Genomic DNA, 27,428 nt, shown 5'->3' on the forward strand with positions numbered 1-27,428 from the left:
GATGTTGCGCGTTCCGGGGCCCCTCGGCAGGCGGCGGGGCGGGAGGAGTGGAGGCCCGGGTGGGGCGGGCGCGCGGGGCGGGAGCAGCCCTGGTCGCCGCCTGGGCGCGGGCGCCCTCCCTGTGGAGCATGCGGGACGTGAGCGACGTGTGGCAGCCTCTGCGCAGAGTTTTCCGCCGCCGTGTAGATTTCAGCAAGCGCCGCCTTCCCTCCAATCACAGCCCAGCCTCAGCGCCAAGTGTGCACCTCTCTGCAAGGCGGCGCAGAGGTCCTGTACTGAGGCTTCGTTTGCAAAAATTACATCCATGTCGTGCTCCGGTGCAGGCGGCGGTTCCCCACCAAAAGCAGCCCAGATCTTCCCCGCACGCCTCTGACTGACTGCACGACCGTCACAAGTCGCGAGCTGGTGCAAACTGCGAGGGCCGGGAAAGGAGACGGGGCACGCATACACCAAAAAGTGGGGAGGCAGAGCTGCAGGGTGTGCAGGATAATGGAGTTAATGGAGTTAATTTTAGGGGTCTGCATAATAAGGGGCCGCCCCCAAGTTTTCCCGCGACTTCGGTAATGAATTGCAGATCGAAATGGGTCTGGTTTTATTCATTCTTCTACTCGGGGCGATAAAAGTTTATTGAATGGTGTGCATGGTGAGTGTGAAAACCAGATGCCAGCTGCCCCCAGCTCCAGTCCACTTCAGTCCAGCTCCCTGGGGCTTTCCCGCCCCCTCCTCGTGCCCAGCATCGCAGGCCTCTCAAGGTTCCCAGTCTTTGGGCTAGGGCAGGGGGAGCAAGGCTCAGTTCAAGTCCAGGTTTCTAAGGGATTCAGGAAAGTGGACAGGGTGAGGCAGGAGGGTCAGGGAAGCTTCCTCTCCCCGGGTGGTACGGGTCGTGGCGGGGGATGGGCTCACGAGTATTATCAGGGGGCAGCCTGGCCCAAGTCCTTACCTGGACAGCGCCTGCCCCGCAGAGCGTGTTAGGAATGCGGAGTATCAGGGCTCCACGGCCCTAAAGGAGCTGCACTGGTAGGATGCACTTTAAGCAACTTCCCAAGGGATTCGGCTCGGGGTCCACGGTCCACACTGGGCAGGACTGCATCGCTGCTCTCCTCCCGGCCAGCACCGTTGAGTTGAGGGGCCGAAATTATTCGGGGAAGCTGCGCCAGACGTCCCGAAGGGACAACGGGACGAGGGGATAACAGCAGCCAGGACCTTCAGCAGGGCTGGGCGGCAGGAGCTGGTGCGCCGCCGTCGCCGACCCGCAGGGGGAGCCCGCAGGCCGCCTCCCGGCTCGCCCACCCTCCTCCCCACGTGGAAGGGGGCTGGGACCCAAGGAATGCGGCCCGCCCCGAGGCTGACGTGCGCGTCTGCGGCCAGCCCGGATTCTTTAAAAGCCGGCGGTGCGTGGGGCATCCCAGCCGAGCCGGAGAGGAGGCGAGCGGCAGGGCCTGGTGGCGGGAGTGCGGCTGTCACTGCGCCCGAGCATCCCAGAGCTTTCCGAGCGGACGAGCCGGCGGTGCCGGGCATCCCCAGCCTCGCACCCCTCGCAGCACACGTCGAGCCCCGCACCGGCAAGGGTCCGGAACTTAGCCCAAAGCACGTTTCCCCTGGCAGCGCAGGGAGCGCCCGGCCGCGCGCCGGCGCACGCCCCCCTCTCCTCCTTTGTTCCGGGGGTCGGCGGCCGCTCTCCTGCCAGCGTCGGGATCTCCGCCGTGGGAAGTGGGCCGTCGGGCACAGCCGCGAAGATGCCGTTGGAACTGACCCAGAGCCGGGTGCAGAAGATCTGGGTGCCCGTGGACCACCGGCCCTCGTTGCCCAGATGTGAGTGCAGCTGCGTGGGGCCGGGCTGCAGGGCGCGCTGCGCTGGGCCGGGCCATTGTGTGGGGCGGCTTTGTGCTGACGCCCCTCTGCTGGGGGCGCGCCCGTGCGGGTTGCGCTGGCGGGGCGGGGCGGAGGCCGCGGGCTGCGCGTCCTTGGCCGGGCGGCGGGGGCGCTGTAGCCCTGTACCGGTGGCTGCCCCGCCGGCCCGGAAACGGCGAGTGCGCCGGACCGGGCTGCATGCGCCGAGACAGAGGAACGCGCGCGCCTGGGTAGGCGAGTGAGGGGATCCACATGCTCCGCGATCCCTGTCCTCGACCCCCGTACCGGGCGCCCGCGGCCGGAGCGCAGCCCAAGGACCCGGCCGCTCACGCCTCCACCCCTCTCCACGGTCCGGATCTCCTCTCTCATCCTGTTTCCATCTCCTCATCCCACTTGCTATGCATTCCTGACCCCTCGCTTCACTTAATAACCTATTTCTCTGTCCTGTTTTCTCTTTCGACATGTATGTTTCTGTTTTTCTCTCTGTTTCTACCTCCTTCGTCTCCCACTCTGTGTTTCTTTCTGCTTTTAACTCTTTCTCTCTTCTTCACTCTCTCTTCCGCGCATCTCCAGTGCTGGGGGCGCCAGGAGAGCCACCTTGAGCCACGCCTGTGCCCCAGGCTTTCGGGAGGGTCGGGGGGTTGGTGAGTGCACAGTTGGCGCTGCTCCACGCGGCCCGGGCGCACGCACTCCCCAGTGCTCGGAATTGGCTGGCAGTGCCCTGCCCCGCCCCGCCCCGCCGGTGGCCCCCTGCCACCCCGCGATCGCTTGGGAGACGGTTACCTCGAGCTCCACCTCAGCTGCGGAGCGCCGCCGCGGAAAAGAGCAGGTGGGCAGCGCAGAGAGGTGACGCTGCCTCTCCAGGTAATGCGCCCTAGCACCCATGGACTGTACAGGGAGCCGCCTGGTGCTGTTTTGCCCAGGTCGGGTCGTAGCCTGAGCAGTGACCGTGGGATCCAGGTGCAAACTCTCCAGGTGGCTTCAGGTTATCCGAAGGCGCGTGAGCACAGGCGGCTGGCAGGGTGGCCCGGGTACCACGTTTCTTAGGACGTCCTCCGCGGGACTTGACAGCTCTTCTGGAGCCCTGCCCGGTCTGAATCACCGGCCTCATCCAGACTTGCCCCTCTCCCCACACCCACCCCCGTGGTGTGCCCTGGGTGGAGACGTCAGCAGATCCACCCTGCTGGATTTCAGGATTCTGGGGTAGCCCTCAGGAGAGATCTTGTTCCCCCTCTTGGTGAGGTAGCCCGGGACTGGGGGCTGCAGGTGTGTTGCCCAGCCCTGTCAGATGTGCTTGAACTGGCATGGCCCATGGTTCTCTTGTCTTTGTGTAAAACCTGTAAGTGGAGTGGAATGCAGCTCTTAAATCCTCAAGGAGGTTTGGGCAAGGCCAAATGCAGAAACAACTTTTGCATAAAACAAGTATTATATCTATAGCACTTTGTAAACTGTAACGGAGGCTAGTCCCATGTATGTAAATACATGTGATTGTATGCATATGCCCATGGGTCTGGGAGGAGTGTCTCATGTCTTCCAGGGTTCTGAGATGGGTAGGCATCAGCTCAGTTGTGATCTTGAGAAACATCAGCATGCACCAAGGCGTTCTCCCTCCAGGCTTGGATCCTGATCTGTTAGACCCCATCAACCTGCACATCTCGCACGCAGTGAGAGATTTGCCTAAGAATCCCTGTCAGAATCATTCAGAGCTGGAGGGTGGGAGGTTGGCTAAAGCCGAGGGATTAATTCTCTTGTCCTGCCCACTGCTGGCATTCTCCTGTGTGGCTCTGGGGTCTAGTCTCAGACACATTCCTTCTTGTAACAAGATCTGCAACCTGGGTATCACACATCCTTATTTCAGGTGGTGGTGTCTGTCTGTTTATGTAGTCACATTTATCTCTTACTGGAATGGAGGGAAGAAGGTATTTGTATTTGGTATCTTTCCTGACACCTTCCCTAATTCTCTAATGGCATTTGGGACATTGGGTGGGTTTATCTTTCTTTCTTTCTTTTTTTTTGAGATGGTTTTTCACTCTGTCACTGAGGCTGGAGTGCAGTGGTGTGATCTCGGCTCACTGCAACCTCTGCCTCCAGGTTTCAAGCGATTCTCGTGCCTCAGTCCCCCAAGAAGCTGGGGTTACAGGCGTGCGTCACCATGCCCAGCTAATTTTTGTATTTTTAGTAAAGACGGGGTTTCACCATGTTGGCCTGGCTGGTCTCCCGACCTCAAGTGATCCGCCCACCTCAGCCTCCCAAAGTGCTGGGATTATAGGCGTGAGCCACCATGCCCAGCTGGGTGGGTTTTCTTTCTCCTAAACCTGTTGCCATCTTTATAAGGGGCCTTCTCATTGGGGGTCTGCAGCAGAGTCCCCTGAGGTTTATTATTTATTTATTTATTCATTTTTGAGGCGGATTCTCACACTGTCACTCAGGCTGGAGGGCAGTGGTACGATCATAGCTCACTGTAACCACCAACTCCTGGGCTCAAGTGATACTCCCGCCTCAGCCTCTCCAGTAGCCGAACTTCAAGTGTGCACCACCACACCTGGCTAATTTAAACAATTTTTTTCATAGAGATGGAGTCTTGCTATGTTGCTCAGGCTGGTCTCGAACTCCTGGCCTCAAGTGATCCTCCCACCTTGGCCTCCCGAAGTGCTGAGGTTACAGGCATGTGCTACCATTCCCAGCCTCCCTGAGGTTTATTGCTGAAGGAGAGTGTCTAGGACACTGCTTTTTATAGACAAAGAACAGTAAAACAACAAAACAAAAACTACTATATCAATAAGCTGCATTATATTCTTGCCTCGGAGGCACATTAACGGGATGCCCTATTGCTACATCAATGTGGTGGTAAATGTTTCTTACAAAACCTGTAGCTTCCTTCGCATGCATCCCGTAACTCCTGCCGACTTATTAAATTTGTGAGTCAGCATAATGGGCAGGAAGTACCTTTTTGACTGGCAAGGTCTGACTTTTCTTTCTGTTCTTCATCACTAAAATTCAAGAGCCTCTGTGTTCTGAGGGATCCTGGGTACTGGGCTGAGTCCTCAGACAGTGCTTGGGACTTGGCATTAAATCAGAAGTTGCCATGATCAGTGGAGCTAATGGGGTATTGATCAGGCCAGTGCAGGGTTGTAAACAACAGGTAAAAGACAGCCTTTTAAAGCACTAAACTTTCTTTTTTGAGACAGGGTCTCACTCTGTCACCCAGGCTGGAGTGCAATGATGCAATCATGTCTCATTGTAGCCTCGAACTGCTGGGCTCAAGCAATCCTGCCTCAGCCTCCTGAGTCGCTGGGAGTGTGGGCATGTGCTACTGCGCCCAGCTAAGTTTTAAAAATATTTTTGTACAAATGGGGTCTTGCTATGTTGCCCAAGCTGGTCTCGAATTCCTGGCGTCAAGCGATGCCCCCTTGGCCTCCCAAAGTGCTGGGATTACAGGCGTGAGCCACTGTACCTGGCCTTTTTTTTTTTTCTTTCTTCTTGAATACAGTGAAAGGAGACAAACTGCTAGCTTGTCTTTGCTCAGGATTTAGATAGACACCGCAGGAAATTGAGTCTGAAGAAAGGTGGATGTGGTACTCAAATACAGATAGACTTTCATCTCGGTAGGGAGTTACACTGGCTGATGGTGTTCTACCTTAAGGAAGCGGGGTGGGTGATGTCCTAGAGAAATCCTGCCTTATCCCTGGGTAGCCCCTACAGTTTATTTTCTGGGGATGCATTCTGTGTTAGGGTTTGAGTCAGTGGGGGATACAGGCCGTGTGGGCCGCTGCCTGTCTGTCTGCGCACTGCACACCGTTGGAGAGGTTAGTAACTTAATCTAGCTGGGAGAGCAGGAATAGGAACCCAGGGGTGCCAGCCTCTCACTGTCCAGGTGAGGGATTCACCATCCATCTGGCTGCTGCTTTCCATAACTGGCTCCTTGTGTCACTGTATCCCACAGCTGAGTGTTCACCAGCCAGCCTTCAGTTTTCTTTTGACTTCCTGTGTACGTTTAACTGCAGGGAACGGGCCCCAGTAGGCAATCTGCGTTGTACACTGATGGTACTGCGGGCTTGTAGACATTGGCCCAAAGGCACTACTCAGCCACGCTGACCCTGTCTTCCCCAAGTAGCCTCTATCTCACGGGTACACAGTGCATGCACCTGGTACATGTGCCCAGCGAGCGAGCGTGTCGTGAACGTAACAACCTTGCAGAATCGAAGCTCTGTGCTTGGGACTTGATAACTTTCTGGGAGGATTTGCCGAAGTGGCCATGGTCATAACCACGACAATACTTTGCGCATGAGTCCCCCAGACTCAATTCGGGTGTTTAGTCTGTTACCCAGGGTCTTTACACAGTTGCTTCCTTCCCCTGTAACGCAGTGACATCTGTGTTCCCCCAGGCATGTTTCAATTGGCATATAAAGTCCACATCTAAATACATTTAAGTTTCACAACTTTCAAAACTTTGTGTGTGTGAAAAAGAAGTTAAAATATTAAACATTTACATAAAATGAAATGAGACACACAGTTACTCTTTGGAAAATCTTGTGTTAAACTCTAATTTTTTTTTTGTTTTTTTTTGAGACAGAGTTTTGCTCTGTTGCCCAGGCTGGAGTGCAGTGGTACAATCTCAGCTCACTGCAACCTCTGCCTTCCGAATGCAAGTGATTCTCCTGCCTCAGCAGATGGGATTACAGGTGCCTGCAACTGAGCCTGGCTAATTTTTGTATTTTTAGTAGAGACGGAGTTTTGCCATGTTGGCCAGGCTGGTTTTGAACTCCTGACCTCAGGTGGTCTGCTCTCCTCTGCTGCTCAAAGTGGTGGGAGACCGTGCCCAGCCAATACCTATCTTTTCTAATCACTGTGTCTTGCCAGGGAGGGTGATGAGGCAGGTGGGGGTGTCTCCTTTTTGGTGCTAAAAAGGCCCATTGAGAAGAGAAGAAGAAACTGAGGGTCACAGAATTGGAAACATGAGGTGTGCTATGAGGTTTTAAAGGGGGCCGGGGTTGGAAAGTAAGACTCAAAGGTTTAGTGAGGATTTGTGATCACCTCATCTGTCCAAGACAGTGGTGGGTTCCGAAGGGAGGGACAGCTGCAGACACCTCTGGCGCCCCTCTCTTTGAATCTCACTGTACGAGAAACCAGCGCATAGGCAGAATGGCTCTGCTTTGCCAAGAAGGGACTGGTGGTTTATTTGGGTTTGAAATCCAGTCTGAACTTTTGCCCTATGGTATTTACTCTGCTGTCTTTATTGTTGTTGTTTTTCCCTCCCTAAAAGTCTACTGCCAGAGGATATTTGTTCCTATGATTAATGTGTAGACATAATCCCCTATTGGATAAATCAATCAGCCTCTGCTTCCTTGGCGTGGTTCTGACAGAGATATTCTGCACATGTGCACAGCTGAAAGTATGTGTGTGCATCGGTCTCTGCATATCTGGGTGTCCTTAGGAGCAGCGGTGTGGTGGGGGCACCTGGTAGGACCAGGAGGGCCCCTTGGCCTGGGGGAGGAGTCAGTGGATGGGTATTGTTTCCAAGGAGTTGCTGCTACTTTTCTGATGTGGCAGCTACAGCTGCCAGAATGACCCTGGGCACAGTGGGGTGTGCCTCACTGGCTTTCAGGGAGGCCACCATCTCTCTGTGTGCTCCTGGGGACACAAGAAAGCCCCTGGGTGCTTTGTGCTTGTTTGTTCCACTTACGTGCTCAGGATGCCTGGCTCACCCTGGGCAATGAAAAGCGTCTGTTTTCAAGGAACTGTTTGTTCTAGGTCACTGGACACCAAGGGCATGCCAGCCCAGGGCTCTTAGCATCTCCTGAGCATCTCCTCATCCGCAGATAGCCTGTCTGTCTCCTCACTCTGCCTGCTGAGAAGGCCACTAATGGTCTCCAGATCGCGTGGAGGGGACAAAGACCCACATTTCATGCCTGCCTCCCCGTCCCCGCCTCCAGGCCTAGGAGCAGATCCTGGACCTTGACTCCAGTCTGGAGCCCTGTGGGGGGATCCAGCTGACAGAGGGGCTTCTTCCCTGAGCCACTGCCCATCTGAGAGTGGCGGCTTCCACAGCCTAAGCCTGCTCAGTTCGGACATCAGGGCCTCTGTCCAGTCTGACGTCTGCCTGGTTCTGTGTGCAGCTTTCAGAGGTTTTCCTGCAGGCCATGCGGGCTGTGTCTGGGGATGGTGAGGACAGCCAGGCTGAGCACGTGGCAGTGGGCGCTGGGCGGTGCCGCCCAGGCGGGAGCTGGCGGGTATCATCTGGCCCTGGAGCTTGCATGTCGGCAGGATGCGGGAGTTGCCTGAGACTCTCAGGGCCAGGCGATAGCCGGGAAGATACTCGGTCCTTGGCTTCCAGAACAGGGGCTTCTGGCTGCTTTCTGAAAAACCCAGCAAAACCCCGCTCCCTGCTGTGCTGTCTTACTGAGATGCCGAGACCGTTGTGTAGCCGTGGAAGCCAGGAGGGAGCTGGCAGGCAAGAGCATATCCAGGTTTCCTGGAGACAGCCCCGGCCCCTGCCTGAGGCTTCGTACCGTCCCTTCCCTCGGCAGTACCCCAGTGTTCATCCGAGCCTGGCACCAGAAGAGGGGGTCAGACAGGGTGAGAGGCTCAGGCGTGGAGGATTTACCTGTCCACTGGGGTAATTTTAGCATTCTGCCTCCCTGACCTACTTTGATTTGATAAACTCTTTTCATTTTCTTCTAATTTTTTTTTTTAATTAATTTTTTTGTAGAGACAGGGTCTTGCTGTGTTGCTCAGGCTGGTCTCAAACTCATGGTCTCAAGTGATCCTCTTGCCTCGGCTTCCCACAGTACTGGGATTACGGGCATGAGCCACCGTGCCTGGCTGTAAACTCCTACTTTTAGAAATTACGTTTTTAAAGATTTTTGTTTTTTAGAAATGCTGCCCATACCTCCTATGTGGAGGTTCGGGTATTGATGGTGGGCCTCTCTGTCTCTTGACCCCGGGGCCCCAGACCCCTGCTCTGTCCCCTTGTTGTGTTGGAATCCACCCTCTCAACTATGAGCCCCACCCTCCCTGGCAAGAGCAGTCCTTTCCTCCCACCCACAGGGGCATTTCCACTTCCACTGTGGTGTCCGTCACTGGTTCCCTGCTGGGTTTGTGTGTATCAGCTCGGGAATTTGGTGTTGGGACTGTCTTTGCCAAGTAGAACCTAAAGGCAGGATTGAGGGACAGGGAGTGGCTGGGGGGCTGTGGCCACTAGGGTTGCCTGGTCCCTCTCTGGTACAATGCCAGGGACTGCAGGATGGGGAGATGAAATGAAAATTTCAATGAATGCTGGGTATGGTGGCTATGCCTGTAATCCCAGCACTCTGGGAGGATTGCAGAAGTTCGAGACCAGCCTGGGCAACACAGCAAGATCCCATCTCTACAAAGATAAAAAAAAATTAGCCAGGGATGGTGGTGTGCACACTTGTAGTTCCAGCTATTGGGGAAGCTAAGACCAGAGGATTGTTTAAGTCCAGAGGTTCAAGGCGGAAGTAACCTCTGGTGGCCACTGCACTCCAGCCTGGGCAACAGAGTGAGACCCTGTCTCAAAAATATTTTTGGTGAAATTCTTCAGCGTTATTGTTGGGCGTGGCCTCTGCTCCTCTTCTCCGGTCACTTGGTCCATGACACACCCTTCTTGCTTGTTTTTCCAGCCTGTGGGCCAAAGCTGACCAACTCCCCCACCGTCATCGTCATGGTGGGCCTCCCCGCCAGGGGCAAGACCTACATCTCCAAGAAGCTGACTCGCTACCTCAACTGGATTGGCGTCCCCACAAAAGGTGAGGCTGGGTCTTGAGGCCAGTCCCCTGCAAATGCAAAAACTTGACCTTTCCAGCTCAGTTGCTGGCTTCACAGGCAGGACCACCCCAGGCACATCTGTCCCCTGGTCGGGGAGTCTGATCCTGCCTCCCGTGCAGCTGGATCCTCCTCCACACTGTGTGTAACACCCTTCTTCTGTTGGGGTTTTTTCCTCATTGGCCATTCTCTTTCCCACTCCCCTAAATCCTGCCCTGACTCAAATTTCACCTCCTTCAAAACCATCTCCGGCCACCTCAGTCCTTTACATTCCTGTGGCACTCAGTCCTAGCTAACATTCCTCTGCTGATGGCCCTAAGCACTGCATACCATAGATGAAGGGACTTCAACCCCCGGGCTGTGGACTGCTATGTGAGTGGCCTGTTAGGAACCGGGCTTCAGGAAGTGAGTGGCAGTGAGTAAGCATTCCCACCTGAGCTCCTCCTCCTGTGTGATCAACGGTGGCATTAGATTCTCATAGGAGTGAACCCCATTGTGAACTGGGCATGTGAGGGATCTAGGTTGTGTGCCACTTATGATAATCTAATGCCTGATGATCTGAGGTGGAACAGTTTCATCCCAAAGCCATACACCCACAGCCCCTCCCTGTCCATGGAAAAACTGTCTTCCACGAAAGGGGTCCCTGGTGCCCAAAAGGATGGGGACCGCTGTTGTAGATGATGCGTTTAAGAATCTCTGCTTGGTCTTCCCAACTAGATGGTGTACATCTTGTGGATAGGTGGATAGGCACTGGTTTTTTTTTTTAAATTTTATTTTAGATTAGGGGTACATGTGCCTGTTTGTTACTTGAGTATATTGCATATTGATGGGGACTGGGCTTCTAGTGAACCTGTTACCCAGATAGTGAACATTGTACCCAACTGGTTATTTTTTAACCCTTGCTCATCTCCCACCCACCCCTCTTTTGAGGGCATGGTTTTTGTGTTTACCATCCCCGCTGTGCCCAGCTCAGTGCCCAGGAACCATGGAACACATTCCCCCAGCCCTGGCCCTGGCGGCTGCACCGGCAGAAGGGCTGACCTAGATCTGGCAGTGGGCGTGAGACCCCACTCACTTTCTGATACCATTGGTGGAAATGTGTTGTCCCTATTTTTGCTAGACTTGGGGCCTCCCCCAACCCATCTTCACAGTGTCAGTCTCTGGTTTAGGATATCGTGAGACTGGGATGAGACTGGGATTGTAGACTTGGCTGGAGGGGACAGTGTTGCAGAGCATGTGGCAGGGGCATTGCAGCTGGACTGGGGAAGCCGGCTGCCTGTGGCCTGCTGTCCTCAGGAGTTGAGGGTAGCGCAGGACTGAGTGCCGGCATTGCTTCCATGTTGTATCATCTCATTCAGTCAGCGTGGTTGGCTGGGTGGCTCTGCCTTTGGTCGATCCCACGATCCCAGTGTGAGTTGGCCCCTTCCTCCTGCTCAATCATCCAGGCTGTTCTCCTCTTTCCCGTCCACAGTTTTCAACGTCGGAGAATATCGCCGGGAGGCTGTGAAGCAGTACAGCTCCTACAACTTCTTCCGCCCCGACAATGAGGAAGCCATGAAAGTCCGGAAGTAAGGCTGGGCCGGGGGAGTAAGGCTGGGCCGGGGGAGTAAGGCTGGGCCGGGGGAGTAAGGCTGGGCTGCAGGAGTAAGGCTGGGCCGGGGGAGTAAGGCTGGGCCGCGGGAGTAAGGCTGGGCCGCGGGAGTAAGGCTGGGCCTCGGGAGTAAGGCTGGGCCGGGGGAGTAAGGCTGGGCTGCTGGCTTCAGCTTGCTTTGTTCTGAGCCAGGCTCTGTAGGAGGCAGAGAAAGCCGGCCTGCGGGGTGGCTCCTGTTGGTGGCCTTCAGGGCTGTGCAGTGTGGGAGCAAGCCCCCCTGCCCCTCTGAGGTTGCTCTCATCTGTTCCCTGAGGGTCTCACTGAGCTGACCCTCACTGGGACAGCCGCAGAAGCACCCTCACTGAGAATTAGCAAGTCCTGTTTGCCAACAGTGTCTGTTTATGTTTAGAAAGGATTTCTTGTTAAGTGCGAGTTGATTGTGAAACCCTAGTGCCAAGGGTGTTTGGCCCCGGCTGCATGGGCTGGAGTCTCCTGGGGGATACTAAAACCCCTGATGCCAGGCCCCACCCCAGACCAGTTAGCGCAACTCTGTGGGTGGCTCTGGGCAGCCATTTCTTAGCAGCTCCCCAGGAGTGGTTCCCGTGTGCAGCCTGGCACCAGCACCGCCTCCCGAGGGTGCCTGAAGCCACCTGTGCAGGGCCCCAGGTTGGTAGCCTCTGGGCCTGAGGGGCGCTGGCCAGCCTGCCCAGTGTTGAGCAGTGTAGAATGGAACCACCAGTTACTCTGCCTGTCGGGGTGCGTCGGGGGTTTCTTGGGCTGCCCCAGCGGATGCACTAGCACTGACATTTGGCATCTCTTGTACATTCCAGGCAGTGTGCCTTAGCTGCCTTGAGAGATGTCAAAAGCTACCTGGCGAAAGAAGGGGGACAAATTGCGGTAAGTCCAGGGAATGTAGCTGGCTCAGTGTCCAGTCCCACCCAGGAGGGCGTCCTCACTGGCCTGGGGTGTACTGAGACCTGTGCCTCTGGCCCTGAGGGTGGAGGAAACCAGGGGGCCAGGGCAGCCCAGTGGCTCAGGAAGGCGGATGTGGGATGGACTCAGGGACCCACCCCCTCTGCGGCCAGTCCCCCACCTCCAGGGTGGGCAGGACCTGGGTGGCCCACAGGACCACTGGCCCTTCCTTGTACACTGTCCCATTGCACGTTACTGTTTTGCTTGTTTGCTTTTGGGGTATTCCCCCCATGCTACCACCCCTGAGTGCTGTTGGTAGTTGGGGGAGGCCTGCCCCGTGGGTGCGCCCTGGAGGGGACTGTGGGCAGGCACCAGCTCTCCTGAAGCGCTTTTGGGACTTATTGCTGGAGATGATGACCTGGCATCCTTGCTGTTCTGGTAAACGTTGTTAAACTGAAACTTAGAGTCGTCTTCTTGGCCCTTTGCTCTCCACATCAGGTTTTCGATGCCACCAATACTACCAGAGAGAGGAGACACATGATCCTTCATTTTGCCAAAGAAAATGACTTTAAGGTGAGCTGAGCATCTTGTGTTGTGCTAGAGGGCTCGGGAGACAGGAAAAGGCCTCAGGAAGCAGCCTGAGTCCTGCTTGGTCCTTCCCCTCCTGCTGCCCATGTTCCTGAGTCTGCTCAGTCCCTCCTCTCCTGCTGCCCACGTTTTGCGGCCTTAAATTAGGGCCTTTGTGTGGTAGGGCTCTTGGGGGCCGTGGGGTGTCCCAGAGGGGTGGTGGCGGGAGGCAGCAGTGAGGAGGTGGCCTTTCCTGTCTGTGGGAGTTGGTGGGTGGCGTGCTTCCACCTTGTCCGGACGATGACATCGCAGTGATGGCAAGGTTGGTCCTTCATGGTGTTTGTTTTCTAATATCCCCACCTCACTTCCACCAGGCATTTTTCATCGAGTCCGTGTGTGACGACCCTACAGTTGTGGCCTCCAATATCATGGTAAGACAGCTGGGAACCCCAGGCTCCTGCAGCAGTGTAGACCACAAGGACATTTGCAGTCTGAGGAAGCGGGGGACCGGGTCCGGCTCGGAAGCGCAGCTGAGCCCTTAGGACGAGCAGCCCCCAGTTGGCTGTTGATTGGGAGGTCAGACCTACAGAGCCGTTTTTAACCCAGAGGCCTGTCCTGTGAGGGACTAGCTCCATCTAGGGCAGTGGGCAGGCTTGGATGGGACGTAGGAAATAATTCAGGGAGACAGGAGTAGTTTCTGTTGGTGGCAGGAGACTGACAGCTAGTAGTGATGGGGCTGCTGGGGCAGAGGGCATCTCATTGCCCCCAGCGGGACAGGAGGCAGCAGCGGGTCGCTTGCTTTGACGGCTCCGGGAGGTAAGAATGCTTGGGCAGTGGCAAGAGTCCGTAGGGCTCAGCAGCCCCCTAAGTTTGGGAGGTGAGACTGTCTTCCTGCCGATGCATCTCGTGAACCTGCCACGAACCCTCCTGTCTGTGCTGTGCACGGGAGCTTGCCCAGATAAACTGAGGGCACTTGGCACCATAACTTGATGAATTTCTCCAGTGTTGCCACTTGATAGCAATATATATAAACAGGAGTTGTTACTATGGAGACTTACTACAGGCCGCCACCCTGTGTTGGAGACAATTTTCAGCTTAAACATATTAGAATATGACAATTCTATAAAGAAAAGCAGTTCTGAAAACGTACACTGGGACGCTGTGGTGTTGGCATCTTTGCATCTTTAGAGGGGATGCTAAGCATGTGTTAGCCCCGGTGGTGGACGTATTTCTAGACGTGTTAGCCCCGGTGGTGGACGTATTTCTAGACGTGTTAGCCCCGGTGGTGGACGTATTTCTAGACGTGTTAGCCCCGGTGGTGGACGTATTTCTAGACGTGTTAGCCCCGGTGGTGGACGTATTTCTAGACGTGTTAGCCCCGGTGGTGGACGTATTTCTAGACGTGTTAGCCCCGGTGGTGGACGTATTTCTAGACGTGTTAGCCCCGGTGGTGGACGTATTTCTAGACGTGTTAGCCCCGGTGGTGGACGTATTTCTAGATGTGTTAGCCCCGGTGGTGGACGTATTTCTAGATGTGTTAGCCCCGGTGGTGGACGTATTTCTAGACGTGTTAGCCCCGGTGGTGGACGTATTTCTAGATATCTTTAGGAAATGAATTCCTGTTTCAGGAAGGGCTATTTGAATTGTGAAAAGTCAGTTTAGATTTGTCCAGTGGGTGCAAAGGAGGAGGCTCAGAGTACGAGGAAATCACCTAAACAGAGGGTTTGCCACCTTTCTTGGGCTCGGCACTCCTCATTCCCCTCAGTTGACAGCAGGGTGCAGCTGTGAAGTCATTTTTCCCAGTGAGCGGTCACCGATGTGCTTAGCAAGGAGTTTAGCATTTGTCTGGTTGTCCACTAACAGATAATCATTTGCCCCAACCCACCGTGTTCAGAAATCTCTTTCTGATGAAATCTCAAAGCAGCTTTGTAGATCCAGGCATTTGTGAACTTAGATTTTTTTTTTTAAATTGTGGTAAAATATACATAATGTAAAATTTACCATCTTAACCATTCTATTTATTTATTTATTGAGATGGAGCCTCCTGTTGCCCAGGATGGAATGCAGTGGTGTGATCTTGGCTCACTGCAACCTCTGCTTCCTGGGTTCAAGCATTTCTCCTGCCTCAGCCTCCTGAGTAGCTGGGATAACAGACGTGTGCCACCATGCCCGGCTAATTTTTTTGTATTTTTAGAGGAGACAGAGGTTTCACCATGTTGGCCAGGCTGGTCTCAGACTCCTGACCTCAAGTGATCTGCCCGCCTTGGCCTCCCAAAGTGCTGGGATTACAGGCGTGAGCCACCAAACCCTGCCATCTTAGCCGTTTTTTAAATGCGCAGTTCAGCAGCAAATTATATTCGCATTGTTGGGCAACCACCACATACTATCCCCAGGACTTTCTCATCTTCCCCAGCTGAAACTCTGCCAGGACAGAGACACAACTCCCCACTGACTCGAGTCTTTGAAGAGTGGCTGCCTCTCAGTGACAGCAGTGGTTGATGAGAAAAAGAGCCCAGGCATTCAGAAATGCTGTTTCCCTAAAATCCACCTGGTTTCTGGGGCCTGTGCCACTGTGGGTGTTGGTAGACCTGTGTTGTTGCCTGGGAGAGCGAGCCCTGCAACGGAGCAGGCACAGCCCTAGTTGGAGAAGCAGTTAACCACAGACTGGTCACACTGGGGCTGCCTCGGGTGGTTGAGGGGTGGAGGAGAAGCCACACAAGGCCAGAGGCATCTCTGGGAACTCCTGAGCGCACCTTAGAACCAGCAGCCTCCTCCCGGCGCGGGGAGCATTGCAGGTGCCCACGTGGAGCTCGGTTGAGTTGAGCGCCAGGCTGTCTGGCGGTGCCTCCGGCACGGGACAGATCCTGACTTGCTGGAGCATTCAGAGGTGTTCTTTATGGAATCCCCGTGGGTCTCCTGTCTCTGTCCTTCTGGCTGCAGTTCTCCATCTCCCCAGGGAATCCTCCCCGTGTAACATCAGGCTGTGACTCAGCCCCCAGGATCTTTTTCCCTTTCTCTTTCATGCTGGGCCGGCTCACCTTTGTACTGAGGCTTCTGTGCGCTCCCCTTTTGAAAGCCCCAAATCCTGCTTAATCTCGGCAGAAAGACTTCCCGCGTGATTCATCAGCCGCCCCTTTGTGGTGTTGCAGGAAGTTAAAATCTCCAGCCCGGATTACAAAGACTGCAACTCCGCAGAAGCCATGGACGACTTCATGAAGAGGATCAGTTGCTATGAAGCCAGCTACCAGCCCCTAGACCCCGACAAATGCGACAGGTGATTCCCATGGCTGGCCGTCTCCGCAGACCCACATGAGAGTTCTTACTGCATTCTTGATGTTCCCACAAAGCATGTGCTCCTGGATACCTTAAAAACAAAATTTTTTTTTAAGACAGTTTTTTTTTGTAGAGATGAGGTCTCGCTATGGTGCCCTGGCTGGTCTTGAACTCCTGGCCTCAGGTGATTCACACACAGCTGCTGGATACCTTTATCAAATCTCTTTGAAAATATCTTTTAAAAACAATCCCTGATGACAAACCATATTCAGTGGGAATATTTTGAACACTGTAGAAGTATAGGAAGTCAACATAGAGTTGAGGCTGATCTTGCTACTGTCCCTCTGATAGTTTCTTTCTTTTTTCTTTCCTTTACTTTCTTTCCATTTATTTATTTACTTACTTACTTATTACTTGCTTACTTGCTTAGAGACAGGGTCTCCCAGGCTGGAGTGCAGTGGCATGATCATAGCTCACTGCAAGTTCAGACTTCTGGGCTCAAGTAATCCTACTGCCTCAGCCTCCTGAGTTGCTGGGACTACAGGTGTGGCTGTCCACACCCAGCTAATTTTTTTTTCTTTAGTAGAGATGAGGTCTTGCTATGTTGCCCCGGCTGGTCTTGAATTCCTAGACTCAAGCAGTCCTCTTGCCTCAGCCTCCCAAAGTGCTGGGATTATAGGCATGAGCCACGCATAGGCCCCTTTCTTTTTATCTCCATTTTTAAAATTTTTTCTCCCCCTTTTCTGGGAGGCGAGCCAGTCTCACAGCCAGACACCAGCTGTGGGAGTTGTTGCACGCACATGCTCTGCCGCTTAGAAGGATTCGGTCTGTGCTCTGGAGGGGCCTACAGTCCTGCCTTGCTGTTCCCTGGGGAACGCATCTTCTGGAGACCGGCCGGGCCAGGCCGGGTACGTCCCGCTGTGGGCAGTGGCCTGAGCTGTGGTCCTTGGTGGGGTCTCTCTGCAGGGACTTGTCGCTGATCAAGGTGATTGACGTGGGCCGGAGGTTCCTGGTGAACCGGGTGCAGGACCACATCCAGAGCCGCATCGTGTACTACCTGATGAACATCCACGTGCAGCCGCGCACCATCTACCTGTGCCGGCATGGCGAGAACGAGCACAACCTCCAGGGCCGCATCGGGGGCGACTCGGGCCTGTCCAGCCGGGGCAAGAAGGTGCGGGGTGTGCTGCGGCATGGGCCGCTCTGGCTGCAGGGCGGTTGCAGGGTCTGCAGGGTGGGTGGGGAGGTGTGCGCTGCTGCTGCTGCTACTTGGTATGCCTGCTGTGTGTGTTATCTGTGTGTGTGCCTGCGTGTCCCTATGCATATCTGTGTGCATCTCTGTATGTGTGTGTGTCTATGCCTATCCATGTGGCTTTGTGTGTGTGTGTGTCTTTGTGTTACTTCGTATGTATGTATGTGTGTGTGTATTTGTGTGTGGTGTGTGTATCTCTGCACGAGTGTGATGTGTGAGCAATTGTGCACTAGGAAGAGGGGGGAAGGAAGAGCTGAGCCTGGTCTCTGGGGAGGGTGTGTGCTACTGTGGCTGTCCGAGTGGCCTGGGGCCCCCACGGTGTAAGCAGGTAGTGCACAGCCCCACGTGGGCTGCCTGCTCCAGCCCCTGGCTCTTGGAGGAGCTGCGGGCATCTGGAATGAGTGGCCCCTCTCCACCACCTCTCAGTTTGCCAGTGCCCTGAGCAAGTTCGTGGAGGAGCAGAACCTGAAGGACCTGCGCGTGTGGACCAGCCAGCTGAAGAGCACCATCCAGACGGCCGAGGCGCTGCGGCTGCCGTATGAGCAGTGGAAGGCGCTCAATGAGATCGACGCGGTGAGTCCTGGGAGGCGGGCATGGAATGGCTTCCCAAGAGGCCCTAGACACCCCTGTGGTTTGTTCCCCTGAGTGACCACTGTGTCCCCACAGGGCGTCTGTGAGGAGCTGACCTACGAGGAGATCAGGGACACCTACCCTGAGGAGTACGCGCTGCGGGAGCAGGACAAGTACTACTACCGCTACCCCACCGGGGAGGTGAGCGCAGGCTGGGGCGGGCTGAGGGACCCCAGCGCACACGGCCACTGCTGTGCAGGGCTGGGCCACCCCTTCAGGGAGTTCGCTTCCGTGTGGGTTCTGGGGGCTCCTACACCCTCCACCTCGGAATTGAGTCCCCCCAAACTGAACCTTCTAACAGCCTGGGGAGAAGTGCATTTTCCCATAAGCAGAAATGAGATATGTTTCCCTAGGGACCTAGAACCGTGTGGGAGAGGAGGAAGGTGGTGTGTGATGGTCTACTGGGCAGGGTGGTGGGCAGGCTGGCAGGAGGGGTGGCTCTACATCCCCTGGGCAGCGTCTGTGCCTCCCCAAGCACAGTACCCGGGTGGCTGTGGCTGAGGATGCTGCTGCCTCCTCTACAGATGGGATCCTCCTAGGCCGGGTGTGTCCTCCTTGCCCGGGTGTGTCCTCCCTGCTCGTGCCCTGCTGAGCAGTGTCGTGCCTCAGGCCTCTGTGCCCTACTGTCCTCTGGCCTCAGACTGGGCCTTACACACCGGGGCCCTGGTTAGCACAGCAGAGAGCCTTTTCTGGTCTTTTTCTAAAGTCACAGCCCTTCTGCTGCTTTTTACATTTTTAAATTGATAGAAAATACACATCACATAAAAGGGACCATTTTCCTCAGGTTAAAGTTATGATCTAGTGCATTTTAGTGTACTCACAGTGCCGGGCAGCCATCACCACATATTCCAGGCCTTTCCCTCGCTGCACAAAGAAACCCAGATCTGTTAGCAGCCGCTCCCGCCTGCCCCACCCAGCCCCGGCACCGGCCCGTCTGCTTCCTGCATCTGGATCTGCCTATTCTGGGCATTCCATGTAAATGGAATCAGATGCCACGCATGCCTTTGGGCCCGGTTCTTTCACACAGCATTGGGTTTTCCAGGTTCCCCCGTGTGGGAGCGGGGGAGGGCTTCACTCTGTTGATGGCTGAGCAGTAGTCCACGTTAAACCCTGCCGCTTCTCAACCACTGCTGATGATGGGTGATTGATTTTACATGGCTCTCTGGCCGGTCTGATACAGGCCATGGCCAGTGGCAGAGCCCCTACCGAGTGCCCTGAGCTCACGTGGGCCCGGCCCTCTGTGCTCAGTCCTACCAGGACCTGGTCCAGCGCCTGGAGCCGGTGATCATGGAGCTGGAGCGGCAGGAGAACGTGCTGGTCATCTGCCACCAGGCCGTCCTGCGCTGCCTGCTGGCCTACTTCCTGGATAAGAGCGCAGGTACCTCGGGCAGGCCGGGGTCCCGGGATGGAGGGAGGAGGGGACTGGCACTCGAGGGGTCAGCTGCAGACCTGCCGTGGCCTGTCCTGTGTTGGCTGCTGTGCCATGGGGTGTTAGGAGAAGGGCACAGGTGTCAGCTCCTGGCTGCTTCAGGTCCTCTCTGTCCAGTGCTTCCTTGAAGCCCTCGGGAAATGCCGTGGAGCCCAGGTTGATGCCTGGGACTTCATTGCTTCATAAACACCTCCCCGAGACCCACCTCCGGCTCCACACATCCCAGGGTCTTGTCTTGGGGTAGGGGCTGTTCTTCTCTTCAGTACCCTCTAAGGAACAAACAGCCCGGAAAACTCTGACAATCAGATTGAAATGTTAAGTCTTAGCATGTCCAGTCCAGTGCAGCTGAATCCCTAGACAGACCTACGTTGTTTGGGAGTGACTTTTTTCCCCAACTGTTAAGTCATTGTGAGGGCGAGTGTTTTGGTTTGGTTTGATGGTGCTCTTTGGGCTAAAGTCTTCTTCTGGGGCCATCTGCTGCCCGGGGCAGCTTGTGGCTGGGGACAGGTGCCCCGGCCCGACAGTGCTTCCGAGGGTCCTTGTGGGGGGACCATAGAGGTCTTTCTATGCCTCCCCCACCCTCATGTCTCATTTCTTTTTTGGAGACAAAGTTTTGCTCTTGTTGAGCAGGCTGCAGTGCAGTGCATGAGCTCACTGCAACCTCCACCTCCCGGGTTCAAGCGGTTTTCCTGCCTCAGCCTCCTGAGTAGCTGGGATTACAGGCACGTGCCACCACACCCTGGCTAATTTTGTATTTTTAGTAGAGATGGAGTTTTGCCATGTTGGTCAGGCTGGTCTCGAACTCCTGTCCTCAGGTGATGCACCTGCTTCGGCCTCCCAAAGTGCTGGGATTATAGGCCTGAGCCACCACGCCTGGCTGTGTCTCATTTCTAATTGTGGGTGTACAATTTCCATTTCAGAGGAGATGCCCTACCTGAAATGCCCTCTTCACACTGTCCTGAAACTGACGCCTGTCGCTTATGGTGAGTAGCAACCCCTGCCAAGCCCTATCCCCCTGAAGGTGGCCACAGCAGCTTCTTGTGGCCGTGGGCTGTAAGCGGGGCTGTCCCTTTAACAGCAGCTTCCTCTGCCCCCATCCCACGCCCTCCAGGCTGCCGTGTGGAATCCATCTACCTGAATGTGGAGTCCGTCAGCACGCACCGGGAGAGGTCAGAGGTGAGTGGAGGCCCCAAGCCTCATCCTGGCCATCATCACACGATAGCCCTGGTGGGTGATGGGTGCTCAGGAGGCCCCAGGGCCGCTTTCCTGCAGGTGCTGGCCTGTATGTGGCCATGGGTCTGCTGGCTGCCTTCCTCAGCACCTCTGTGTTCCTGCCCATCTGTTCTGTGGCCTTTTCTTTTTTTTTCTTCCTTCCTGTGTCCTCTTCTTCCCATTTCTGCTGAGCTCGAGATGTGAATATTAGTGAGGAAGATACGTTCTCTCTCTTTTCTTTTTTTTTTTTGAGACAGGGTCTCAGTCTGTTCCCCAGGCTGGAGTGTGGTGGCGCAATCACGGCTCACTGCAGCCTCAACCTCCTGGGTTCAAGCGATCCTCCCACCTCAGCCTCCCGCGTAGCTGAGACTACAGGTGCGCACCACCATGCCCAGCTAATTTTAATTTATTCGTTTTTTTTAGAGATGGGGGTCTCGCTTTGTTGCCCAGGCTGGTCTTGAACTCTTGGGCTCAAGTGATCCTCTTGCCTCAGTCTCCCAAAGTGCTGGGATAAAGGTGTGAGCCTTTGTGCCCAGCCTCTGTTCTCTTTTAACATCAGCATAGCACAGTTCTTGGTGCCTTTCCTTTCTGGCAGCTAAAACCCGTGCTTTCAGTCTCCAGAGTTACTGTTTCAAACAGGAGCAGCAGGTCAGCGCCGCCACGTGCATGTCATTAGGCTCAGAGCCGCCAAGAACACGGTGTTAAAAGAGGAGTGGCGTGGAGAGCGGAGGCCTGGGGGATGGCGGGTGGGGAGGTGTTTCGGGAGACCTCGAGGCCTGGCCGTGCGGCTGCTCTCTACCTTGTGGGGAGGCCTGACATTTGGAGGTGGGCCAGGCTGCCTCTGACTGAGTAGAGTGGACCTCTGCCCAGGTGGATGTGCGTTGTGAAAGTGAGTTTGAATTCACGGTGTACAGGCTGCCAAAAGTACAACACTTTGCTAGTACTAGTCAGACCTTGCTCTTAGACCGAGCGTGACTTTCCATCATGGCATTCCCAAAACAGGTGACTGTCCTTGTCCCAAGAAGCTTGGCCGTCAGATTTTGGCATGAAGGGATGAGGTGTCTGCCCAGTCGTTGGCAGTTGCCTGGCTGGTGGGCTGACCTGAGAGAGGACGGGGTCCCTTGGCCGCCTTGGTCCCTGTCACCCCCTCCCCTTCGGAATATGGGTCACTGGATGCTGTCCTGCCTTTAGCCATATGACAACAGCCCCGGTCAGGGAACCACTGCCCCAGCTATGGGATTGGGCCTGAGCCGGTCCTGGAGCTCTTCCCTGCAGGGAATGGGGCAGGGCCATGACGGAGACAGACCCCGGTTCTGAGGCTGGAGGCCCGCACCCCATCACGCTGTCCCTCCCGTGGGAGGGCTGGGTCTGGTCCTGGCCGGCAGAACCTGCTTCCTGCTGCGAGGTTTCTGCCCCTTTGGTCTCCAGGCTGGTTTTGCAGCCTCCGTGCCCCATCCTGAGCCAGGGTGCCCTTTGTGGAGTACAGATGGTCTCAGGTCGGCGGAAGGCAGTCAGCACAGGTGCCTTCCCCTCCCCATCCTGGGAGCCTCAGGCCCAGCCTGTCCCTCCTAGATGCCCGTCCTCAGCTCTCAGAGAGGCTGGAAGCAAAGCTCTTTTCTCCGACCTCATGCTCTGCTGTGATTATCATTCTTTCCCTCCTTGCTTTGCAAGCACCGTGTTTGTCTGTGTGGGGAATCCTTTGGAACCATCCGAGGAAGGGGCATGGGAGGGAATCACCCCCATTCTTGCTGCCTGGGAATTGCCACACACTCAGCAGCCCGTAGTCCCTGGTCTGTGGTCCCTGGTCCGTGGTCTCTGGTCCATGGTCTGTGGTCTCTGGTCCGTGGTCTGTGGTCCCTGGTCCACAGTCCCTGGTCCGCGGTCCCTGGTCCATGGTCCCGGCCACTCCCCTCGGTCAGTCTTGTTGCCTCCCTAAAATCCAGGAGCAGATAAACTTTGTTGGGGCTAATTTTCCTCCCCTTCTTTGTAACTGTCGCCTTTCTCTCTTTTGTCTTTGTCTTGCTTAGGATGCAAAGAAGGGACCTAACCCGCTCATGAGACGCAATAGTGTCACCCCGCTAGCCAGCCCCGAGCCCACCAAAAAGCCTCGCATCAACAGCTTTGAGGAGCATGTGGCCTCCACCTCGGCCGCCCTGCCCAGCTGCCTGCCCCCGGAGGTGCCCACGCAGCTGCCCGGACAAGTCAGTGCACTCCCCTTTCCTTCCTGCCTGGGGGACGCATGCCGGGCGTGACGCCGCAGATCTGCGATTGCGTGTGTGTTTGCAGGAATGCGTGGGGGTGTGTGTGTGAGTGTGCATGTGTGTGTTGTAGGTGTCTGTGCACGTGTGTCACGGGGGCATGTGCACACATGTGTGTTGAGGGAGAACATGAGAAGCACCCTCCGAAGTTGAGGCCCTGGGGACTCTCCTTGCTGGTGACAACTGTGACTGCGTTCGCCTCCTTTCTGAGGATGGGGTCTTTACAGGGCAGAAGCAGGCAGTGCAGAAGGAAGAGTGAGATGTCCAAGACCCGTTCACATTTGTGAATGGTTATTTCTAAAACAAAGAGAGTGGCCACTTTCTCCCATAAATAACATGGTTATCCCAGCGGTAGTGAGAAACCTAAACAAGGCTGGGTACGGTGGCTCATGCCTGTAATCCCAGCACTTTGGGAGGCCGAGGCGGGCGGATCACAAGGTCAGGAGTTTGAGACCAGCCTGGCCAACATGGTGAAACCCTGTCTTTACTAAAAATATAAAAATCAGCCGGGCGTGGTGGTGGGCACCTGTAGTCCCAGCTGAGGAGGCACCTGTAATCCCAGCCACAGGAGGCTGAGGCAGGAGAATTGCTTGAACCCGGGAGGTGGAGGTTGCAGTGAGCCTAGATGGCGCCACTGCACTCCAGCATGGGCGACAGGGAGACTCGTCTCAGGAAAAAAAAAAAAAAAAACCAACCCGATTTCACTTATTTCATTAGTTTTGAAGGTTACAGGCTGGAAGATTTTGGTTATTAGACATTGATTTGTTTTCAGAAAACTGGTCTTTTCCTTTAGAGCCAGGAACCCTTGCAAATATGTGAGATGTAGAAATTTCTGGGCTCAAATTCAGGTACCACCCAAGGGTCTGTCCCACCTCCACCCACCAGGCCTGGCCCCACAAATCAGCCTAGTGCAGCGTCCGGTCAGGTTTGTTGATGAGCCGGATGTTGTTGCCGGCTCTGAGCATCCTCTTCAGTCTGCCCCCTCTTCCCGCTTTTTCCGAGACTTCCTTAGACCTGGTGGTGTCTGGAATGTGACCTGCGAGTTGCCGCAGCCTCCACAGGTCACTTAACCTCTGCAGGCCTCAGTTTTCTCATCCAGGCAATGGGGGAACAGTGGCAGTGCAGAATGCAGATCAGATGGGGGGATTCGTGCCTGCATTAGGCCCAGTGTCGGGCACGTGGTGGGGACACGTAGACACGGTGAGGTGGCTGTGATTAGCGGAAGCCTGGAGGCCTGGCTTTGGTGGTAGTTCAACACTAACATGAGTGCAGCATTTAATCGCCCAGATTCTTCTCCTCCCAGGCCCTCAGTCTCCTTAGCTTTCCACATGACGGGGGCAGGATTGGGAGAGCCCTCATAAATATTCCCTGGTGGGTCTCAGATCTGAGGGTTTTCATGAAAAGCCAGCAGAACAGAAATGGTGTCCCTGTGGCATCCGTTCTGATGGAAATGTGCGGTTGTATTTGGAAGTTCAGAGGCCGCTGCTTTGATGCTTGGGGGGACCAGGCTGGGGAAGGGGGTTGACATCCTGAGCTGCACAGACCTCCATTGTGGAGGACGCAGTGGCAGGGGCTGCATCCTCCCGTCCGCTTCAGAGCTGCCCCTGGTGTCGGGAGGACAGTCCTTCAGACTGGCCAGGTTCTTAGGGACATCTGAAGCTGCTGGCTGGGCTGGCCTGGGGTTTTGCAGGGCTTCGTCCCTGCAGATTGCGCCTCCTGACTGACTTCTCTCTCTGCTTCTCCTCCGCAGCCTTTGCTAGGGCAAGCCTGTCTGTAAGTATCTCTCCGATCATTGCTGCTGCTTCACCGCTTTCTTCCTGCTTGCTCAGTTGGCCTCCTGCCTGTTAAAATATTGAGGATGAGAGCAGTTTTGTGATCCGAGGTCTTCACGGGGGAAGGAGGAGATGGGCGTGGGAGCAGGGAGGAGAGATTCCTGAATGTTTTTAGAAAAAGGTGCAGGAGGTGGTGGTGGCTCCACTACGGTTGCGTGTGTTCCAACACCGCCGCACAACAGCTGGCTTCTCCGTGACCCTCAGGGCTGCAGGTCGTGGTTTGTAATGGCCGTGGTTTAGGGCTCAGCATAAGTCCACATTTCCTTCTCCGAATCAGATCTCGGTGGCGAGCTGCATCTGCGCCAGGTGCCATTAGCCATAAAGCCCCCTCCTGCCCCAGGAGTGTCTTGTTTTGAAAGGAAAACTTACTCAGAGCCTAATCTGTAAAACAAACCTGTGTGAATAGTGGGAGTGTGCTGGGGCCTGAGCTCTGAGCCTCTCCCTCCCTGTGAGGATCCCCCATGCCCCGAAAGAGTTCCAAGTGGAGCCCTTCTTGAGGATCCGTTTGTCCTGGGGTGGAGCCTGCTCAGCGTCATAGTCACACCCAGGGCTGGGTGCGGCTTCCATCTCTAACCCATGTGGTCACCTCTGCTCCTCCCAGAGCTCTCTGCAGAGTTTCAGGTTCAGTCTTAGCTCTGGCAGCCCCTGGATAGCTGGGGCTGTGTTCCCACCACTCTGGGATCCTGCCCCCACCGGGAGCAGAGGACTTTCTGCCACAGAACCTTAATGACAGCCACCATGAAGTGTCACCCTCGTGCCCCCCAAAAACACACCTCCCCTTTATTTCCTCTTTGCTCCTTAAGTTACCTTTGCTACTTTATGCAGAAACTGGAGAGGTGTAATGAGGAGTGCAGCCTGAGACTGAAAAGCATGGCTGGGTTTTGGAAACAGGAGAGGCTGGGCATGGCACTCAGATTTTGGTGGCGAAGGGGTGAAGGGCGAGAGGATATGCCAGTGTCCCCCATGCCCACGTTCCTTAAGACCACCCTGAGAGATCGGAAGCACAGTCAGTGCCCCGTTTAATGGGTGAGGGGCTGAGTGACTGCTCCGTGCTTCCAGCAGGGTTCACCTTTCCCTGCTGCTGTCCTGAGGCCCCTGCCCTGCAGCCTGCAAGGCATAGGCAGCTGTTGGACCCTCGTGTCCCCCCACAGCCACTCCCTTGCAGCTGCTTCCCACGGCCAGGCTTTGCTTACCTAAGGTGGGCCTGCCCTTAACTTCCAGCTTCTGGGGGCACACCCTGCATCCTCAGGGCCAGTGTCTGTGATGTGCCCGGCCAGTGTGCAGCACTTCAGGATCTGGGCTTCTCCCTGTGGGAAACCTGCCTTTGCATTTGGAGCCTGAAGGTTTTATATCTGTGCGTGTCCTGATCCTGTAGCCCAGCAGTCCCCAACCTTTTTGGCACCAGGGACCCGTTTCATGGAAGAGAATTTTCCCCACCACAGCAGGGTGGGAGATGGTTTGGGGATAAAACTGTTCTGCCTCAGATCATCTGACATTACATTCTCAGAAGGAACGCAGAGCCTAGATCCCTCGTGTGCACAGTTCACTGTAGGGTTCATATATGCTCCTCTGAGTCAGGTGTTAGTGCTGGCTGGCCCGCCCACCGCCCACCTCCTGCTGTGTGGCCTGCCTCTGAATGGGCTATGGACTGGGTACTGGTCCACAGCCCAGGGGTTAGGGAACCCTGCGTTAGACCCGTGGCCTGATGTTGCCAGGAAAGAAATCTTTGTACTAGGAAGAACCATTCGGGGATAGTCTCCGACCCGCTAAAGCTGATCTTGTCCATCTCCAAGACTGACATTATAGTGCCTTTGCTAGAATCCCTCCTGCTCAGCAAAAATACATCCTGTGGACCCATCGCACCTGACTCAGGTCGGAATTTCACTCTGGAGTCCCATTGTCCCGTCCATTCTGGGTGCGTGACCCCACGTCTAGGATTGTAGCCACATCTGATTCTAGGAGTCCACCTGGGCTCTGTGACCAGAATTTATGATGAAAGTCAGACCGAGCCAGGTCTGCGTCTTGGTTCTACTCCTCCTGGCCTCTGTCCTTGGCACGGGCACGTTAAAGCAATTCTAGGACCTCAGCTTCCTCATCTGTAATATGGAGATAATAACTTCATAAAGTTTTCCTAATGGGACTCTAGATACAGCACTTAGCAGAACATCTGGCCCCTAGGAAGTGCATGGCGGACGGCAGTGCTGTTCTTGTCAGGGAGGAACTTGGTGCCCTGGGCCTGTGGAGACTTCGGGGCTCGCTGGCATTGGGTCAGCATTTGGATACCCTTCTGTAACCCGAGGGATTTCTTCTCTGGGGCAGCAGGAGCATTCAGACTTGGGAAGGGGAAACCCCTGGGGTCTCAAGGCAGTGGCCTGAAATCTTTCTTTTTTGAGACAGAGTTTTGCTCTTGTTGCCAGGCTGGAGTGCAGTGGTGCAATCTCGGTTCACTGCAGCCTCCTTCTCCCGGGTGCAAGTGATTCTCCTGCCTCAACCTCCCGAGTAGCTGGGATTACAGGCGCCCACCACCACGCCTGGCTAATGTTTGTATTTTTAGTAGAGATGGGGTTTCACCATGTTGGCCAGGGTGGTCTCGAACTCCTGACCTCAGGTGATCCACCCACCTCGGCCTCCCAAAGTGCTGGGATTACAGGCGTGAGCTACTGCACCTGGCCTAGAGTCTTTTGACCCCTGTGATCTTGGTTTCCCAGTAAAATGGGGGTGAACGACTGTCCGGACCCGGCGCTCTGCAGTGCCTTCCTGGGGGCTGTGCCAGCTGCTTGGGATCGAGAGATCACCTGGCATTTGTGATGCAACCTTCATTTTTAAAATTTCAAATGCA

The 27,428-nt window shown here is 55.3% G+C and overlaps 1 protein-coding gene across 30 annotated transcripts in view; it reads left to right on the plus strand.

The window, feature by feature from the left end:
• PFKFB3 (6-phosphofructo-2-kinase/fructose-2,6-biphosphatase 3) overlaps positions 1 to 27,428 on the plus strand; it is a 90,603-nt gene that overhangs the window by 58,555 nt on the left and 4,620 nt on the right. For 2 of the 30 annotated variants that reach the window (XM_015455447.3, XM_074000955.1), the window contains exons 1-15: positions 1,408 to 1,812; positions 9,492 to 9,617; positions 11,105 to 11,201; positions 12,055 to 12,121; positions 12,635 to 12,709; positions 13,078 to 13,134; positions 15,853 to 15,977; positions 16,943 to 17,150; positions 17,655 to 17,801; positions 17,895 to 17,999; positions 19,107 to 19,236; positions 20,208 to 20,270; positions 20,399 to 20,463; positions 22,527 to 22,700; positions 24,508 to 24,530. In XM_015455447.3, coding sequence (XP_015310933.1) covers positions 1,737 to 1,812; positions 9,492 to 9,617; positions 11,105 to 11,201; positions 12,055 to 12,121; positions 12,635 to 12,709; positions 13,078 to 13,134; positions 15,853 to 15,977; positions 16,943 to 17,150; positions 17,655 to 17,801; positions 17,895 to 17,999; positions 19,107 to 19,236; positions 20,208 to 20,270; positions 20,399 to 20,463; positions 22,527 to 22,700; positions 24,508 to 24,530 — 1,538 coding nt within the window. In that variant the 5' untranslated portion in view covers positions 1,408 to 1,736. Of the gene's footprint in view, positions 1 to 1,407; positions 1,813 to 1,994; positions 2,716 to 9,491; positions 9,618 to 11,104; positions 11,202 to 12,054; positions 12,122 to 12,634; positions 12,710 to 13,077; positions 13,135 to 15,852; positions 15,978 to 16,942; positions 17,151 to 17,654; positions 17,802 to 17,894; positions 18,000 to 19,106; positions 19,237 to 20,207; positions 20,271 to 20,398; positions 20,875 to 22,526; positions 22,701 to 24,507; positions 24,531 to 27,428 lie in introns of those variants that run through there. The other 28 variants (XM_065520269.1, XM_074000963.1, XM_015455451.3 and 25 more) reach the window with 23 other exon arrangements.

The sequence above is a fragment of the Macaca fascicularis genome, chromosome 9 (genome assembly GCF_037993035.2).
Source record: "Macaca fascicularis isolate 582-1 chromosome 9, T2T-MFA8v1.1".
Classification (NCBI taxonomy): Eukaryota; Metazoa; Chordata; class Mammalia; order Primates; family Cercopithecidae; genus Macaca; species Macaca fascicularis.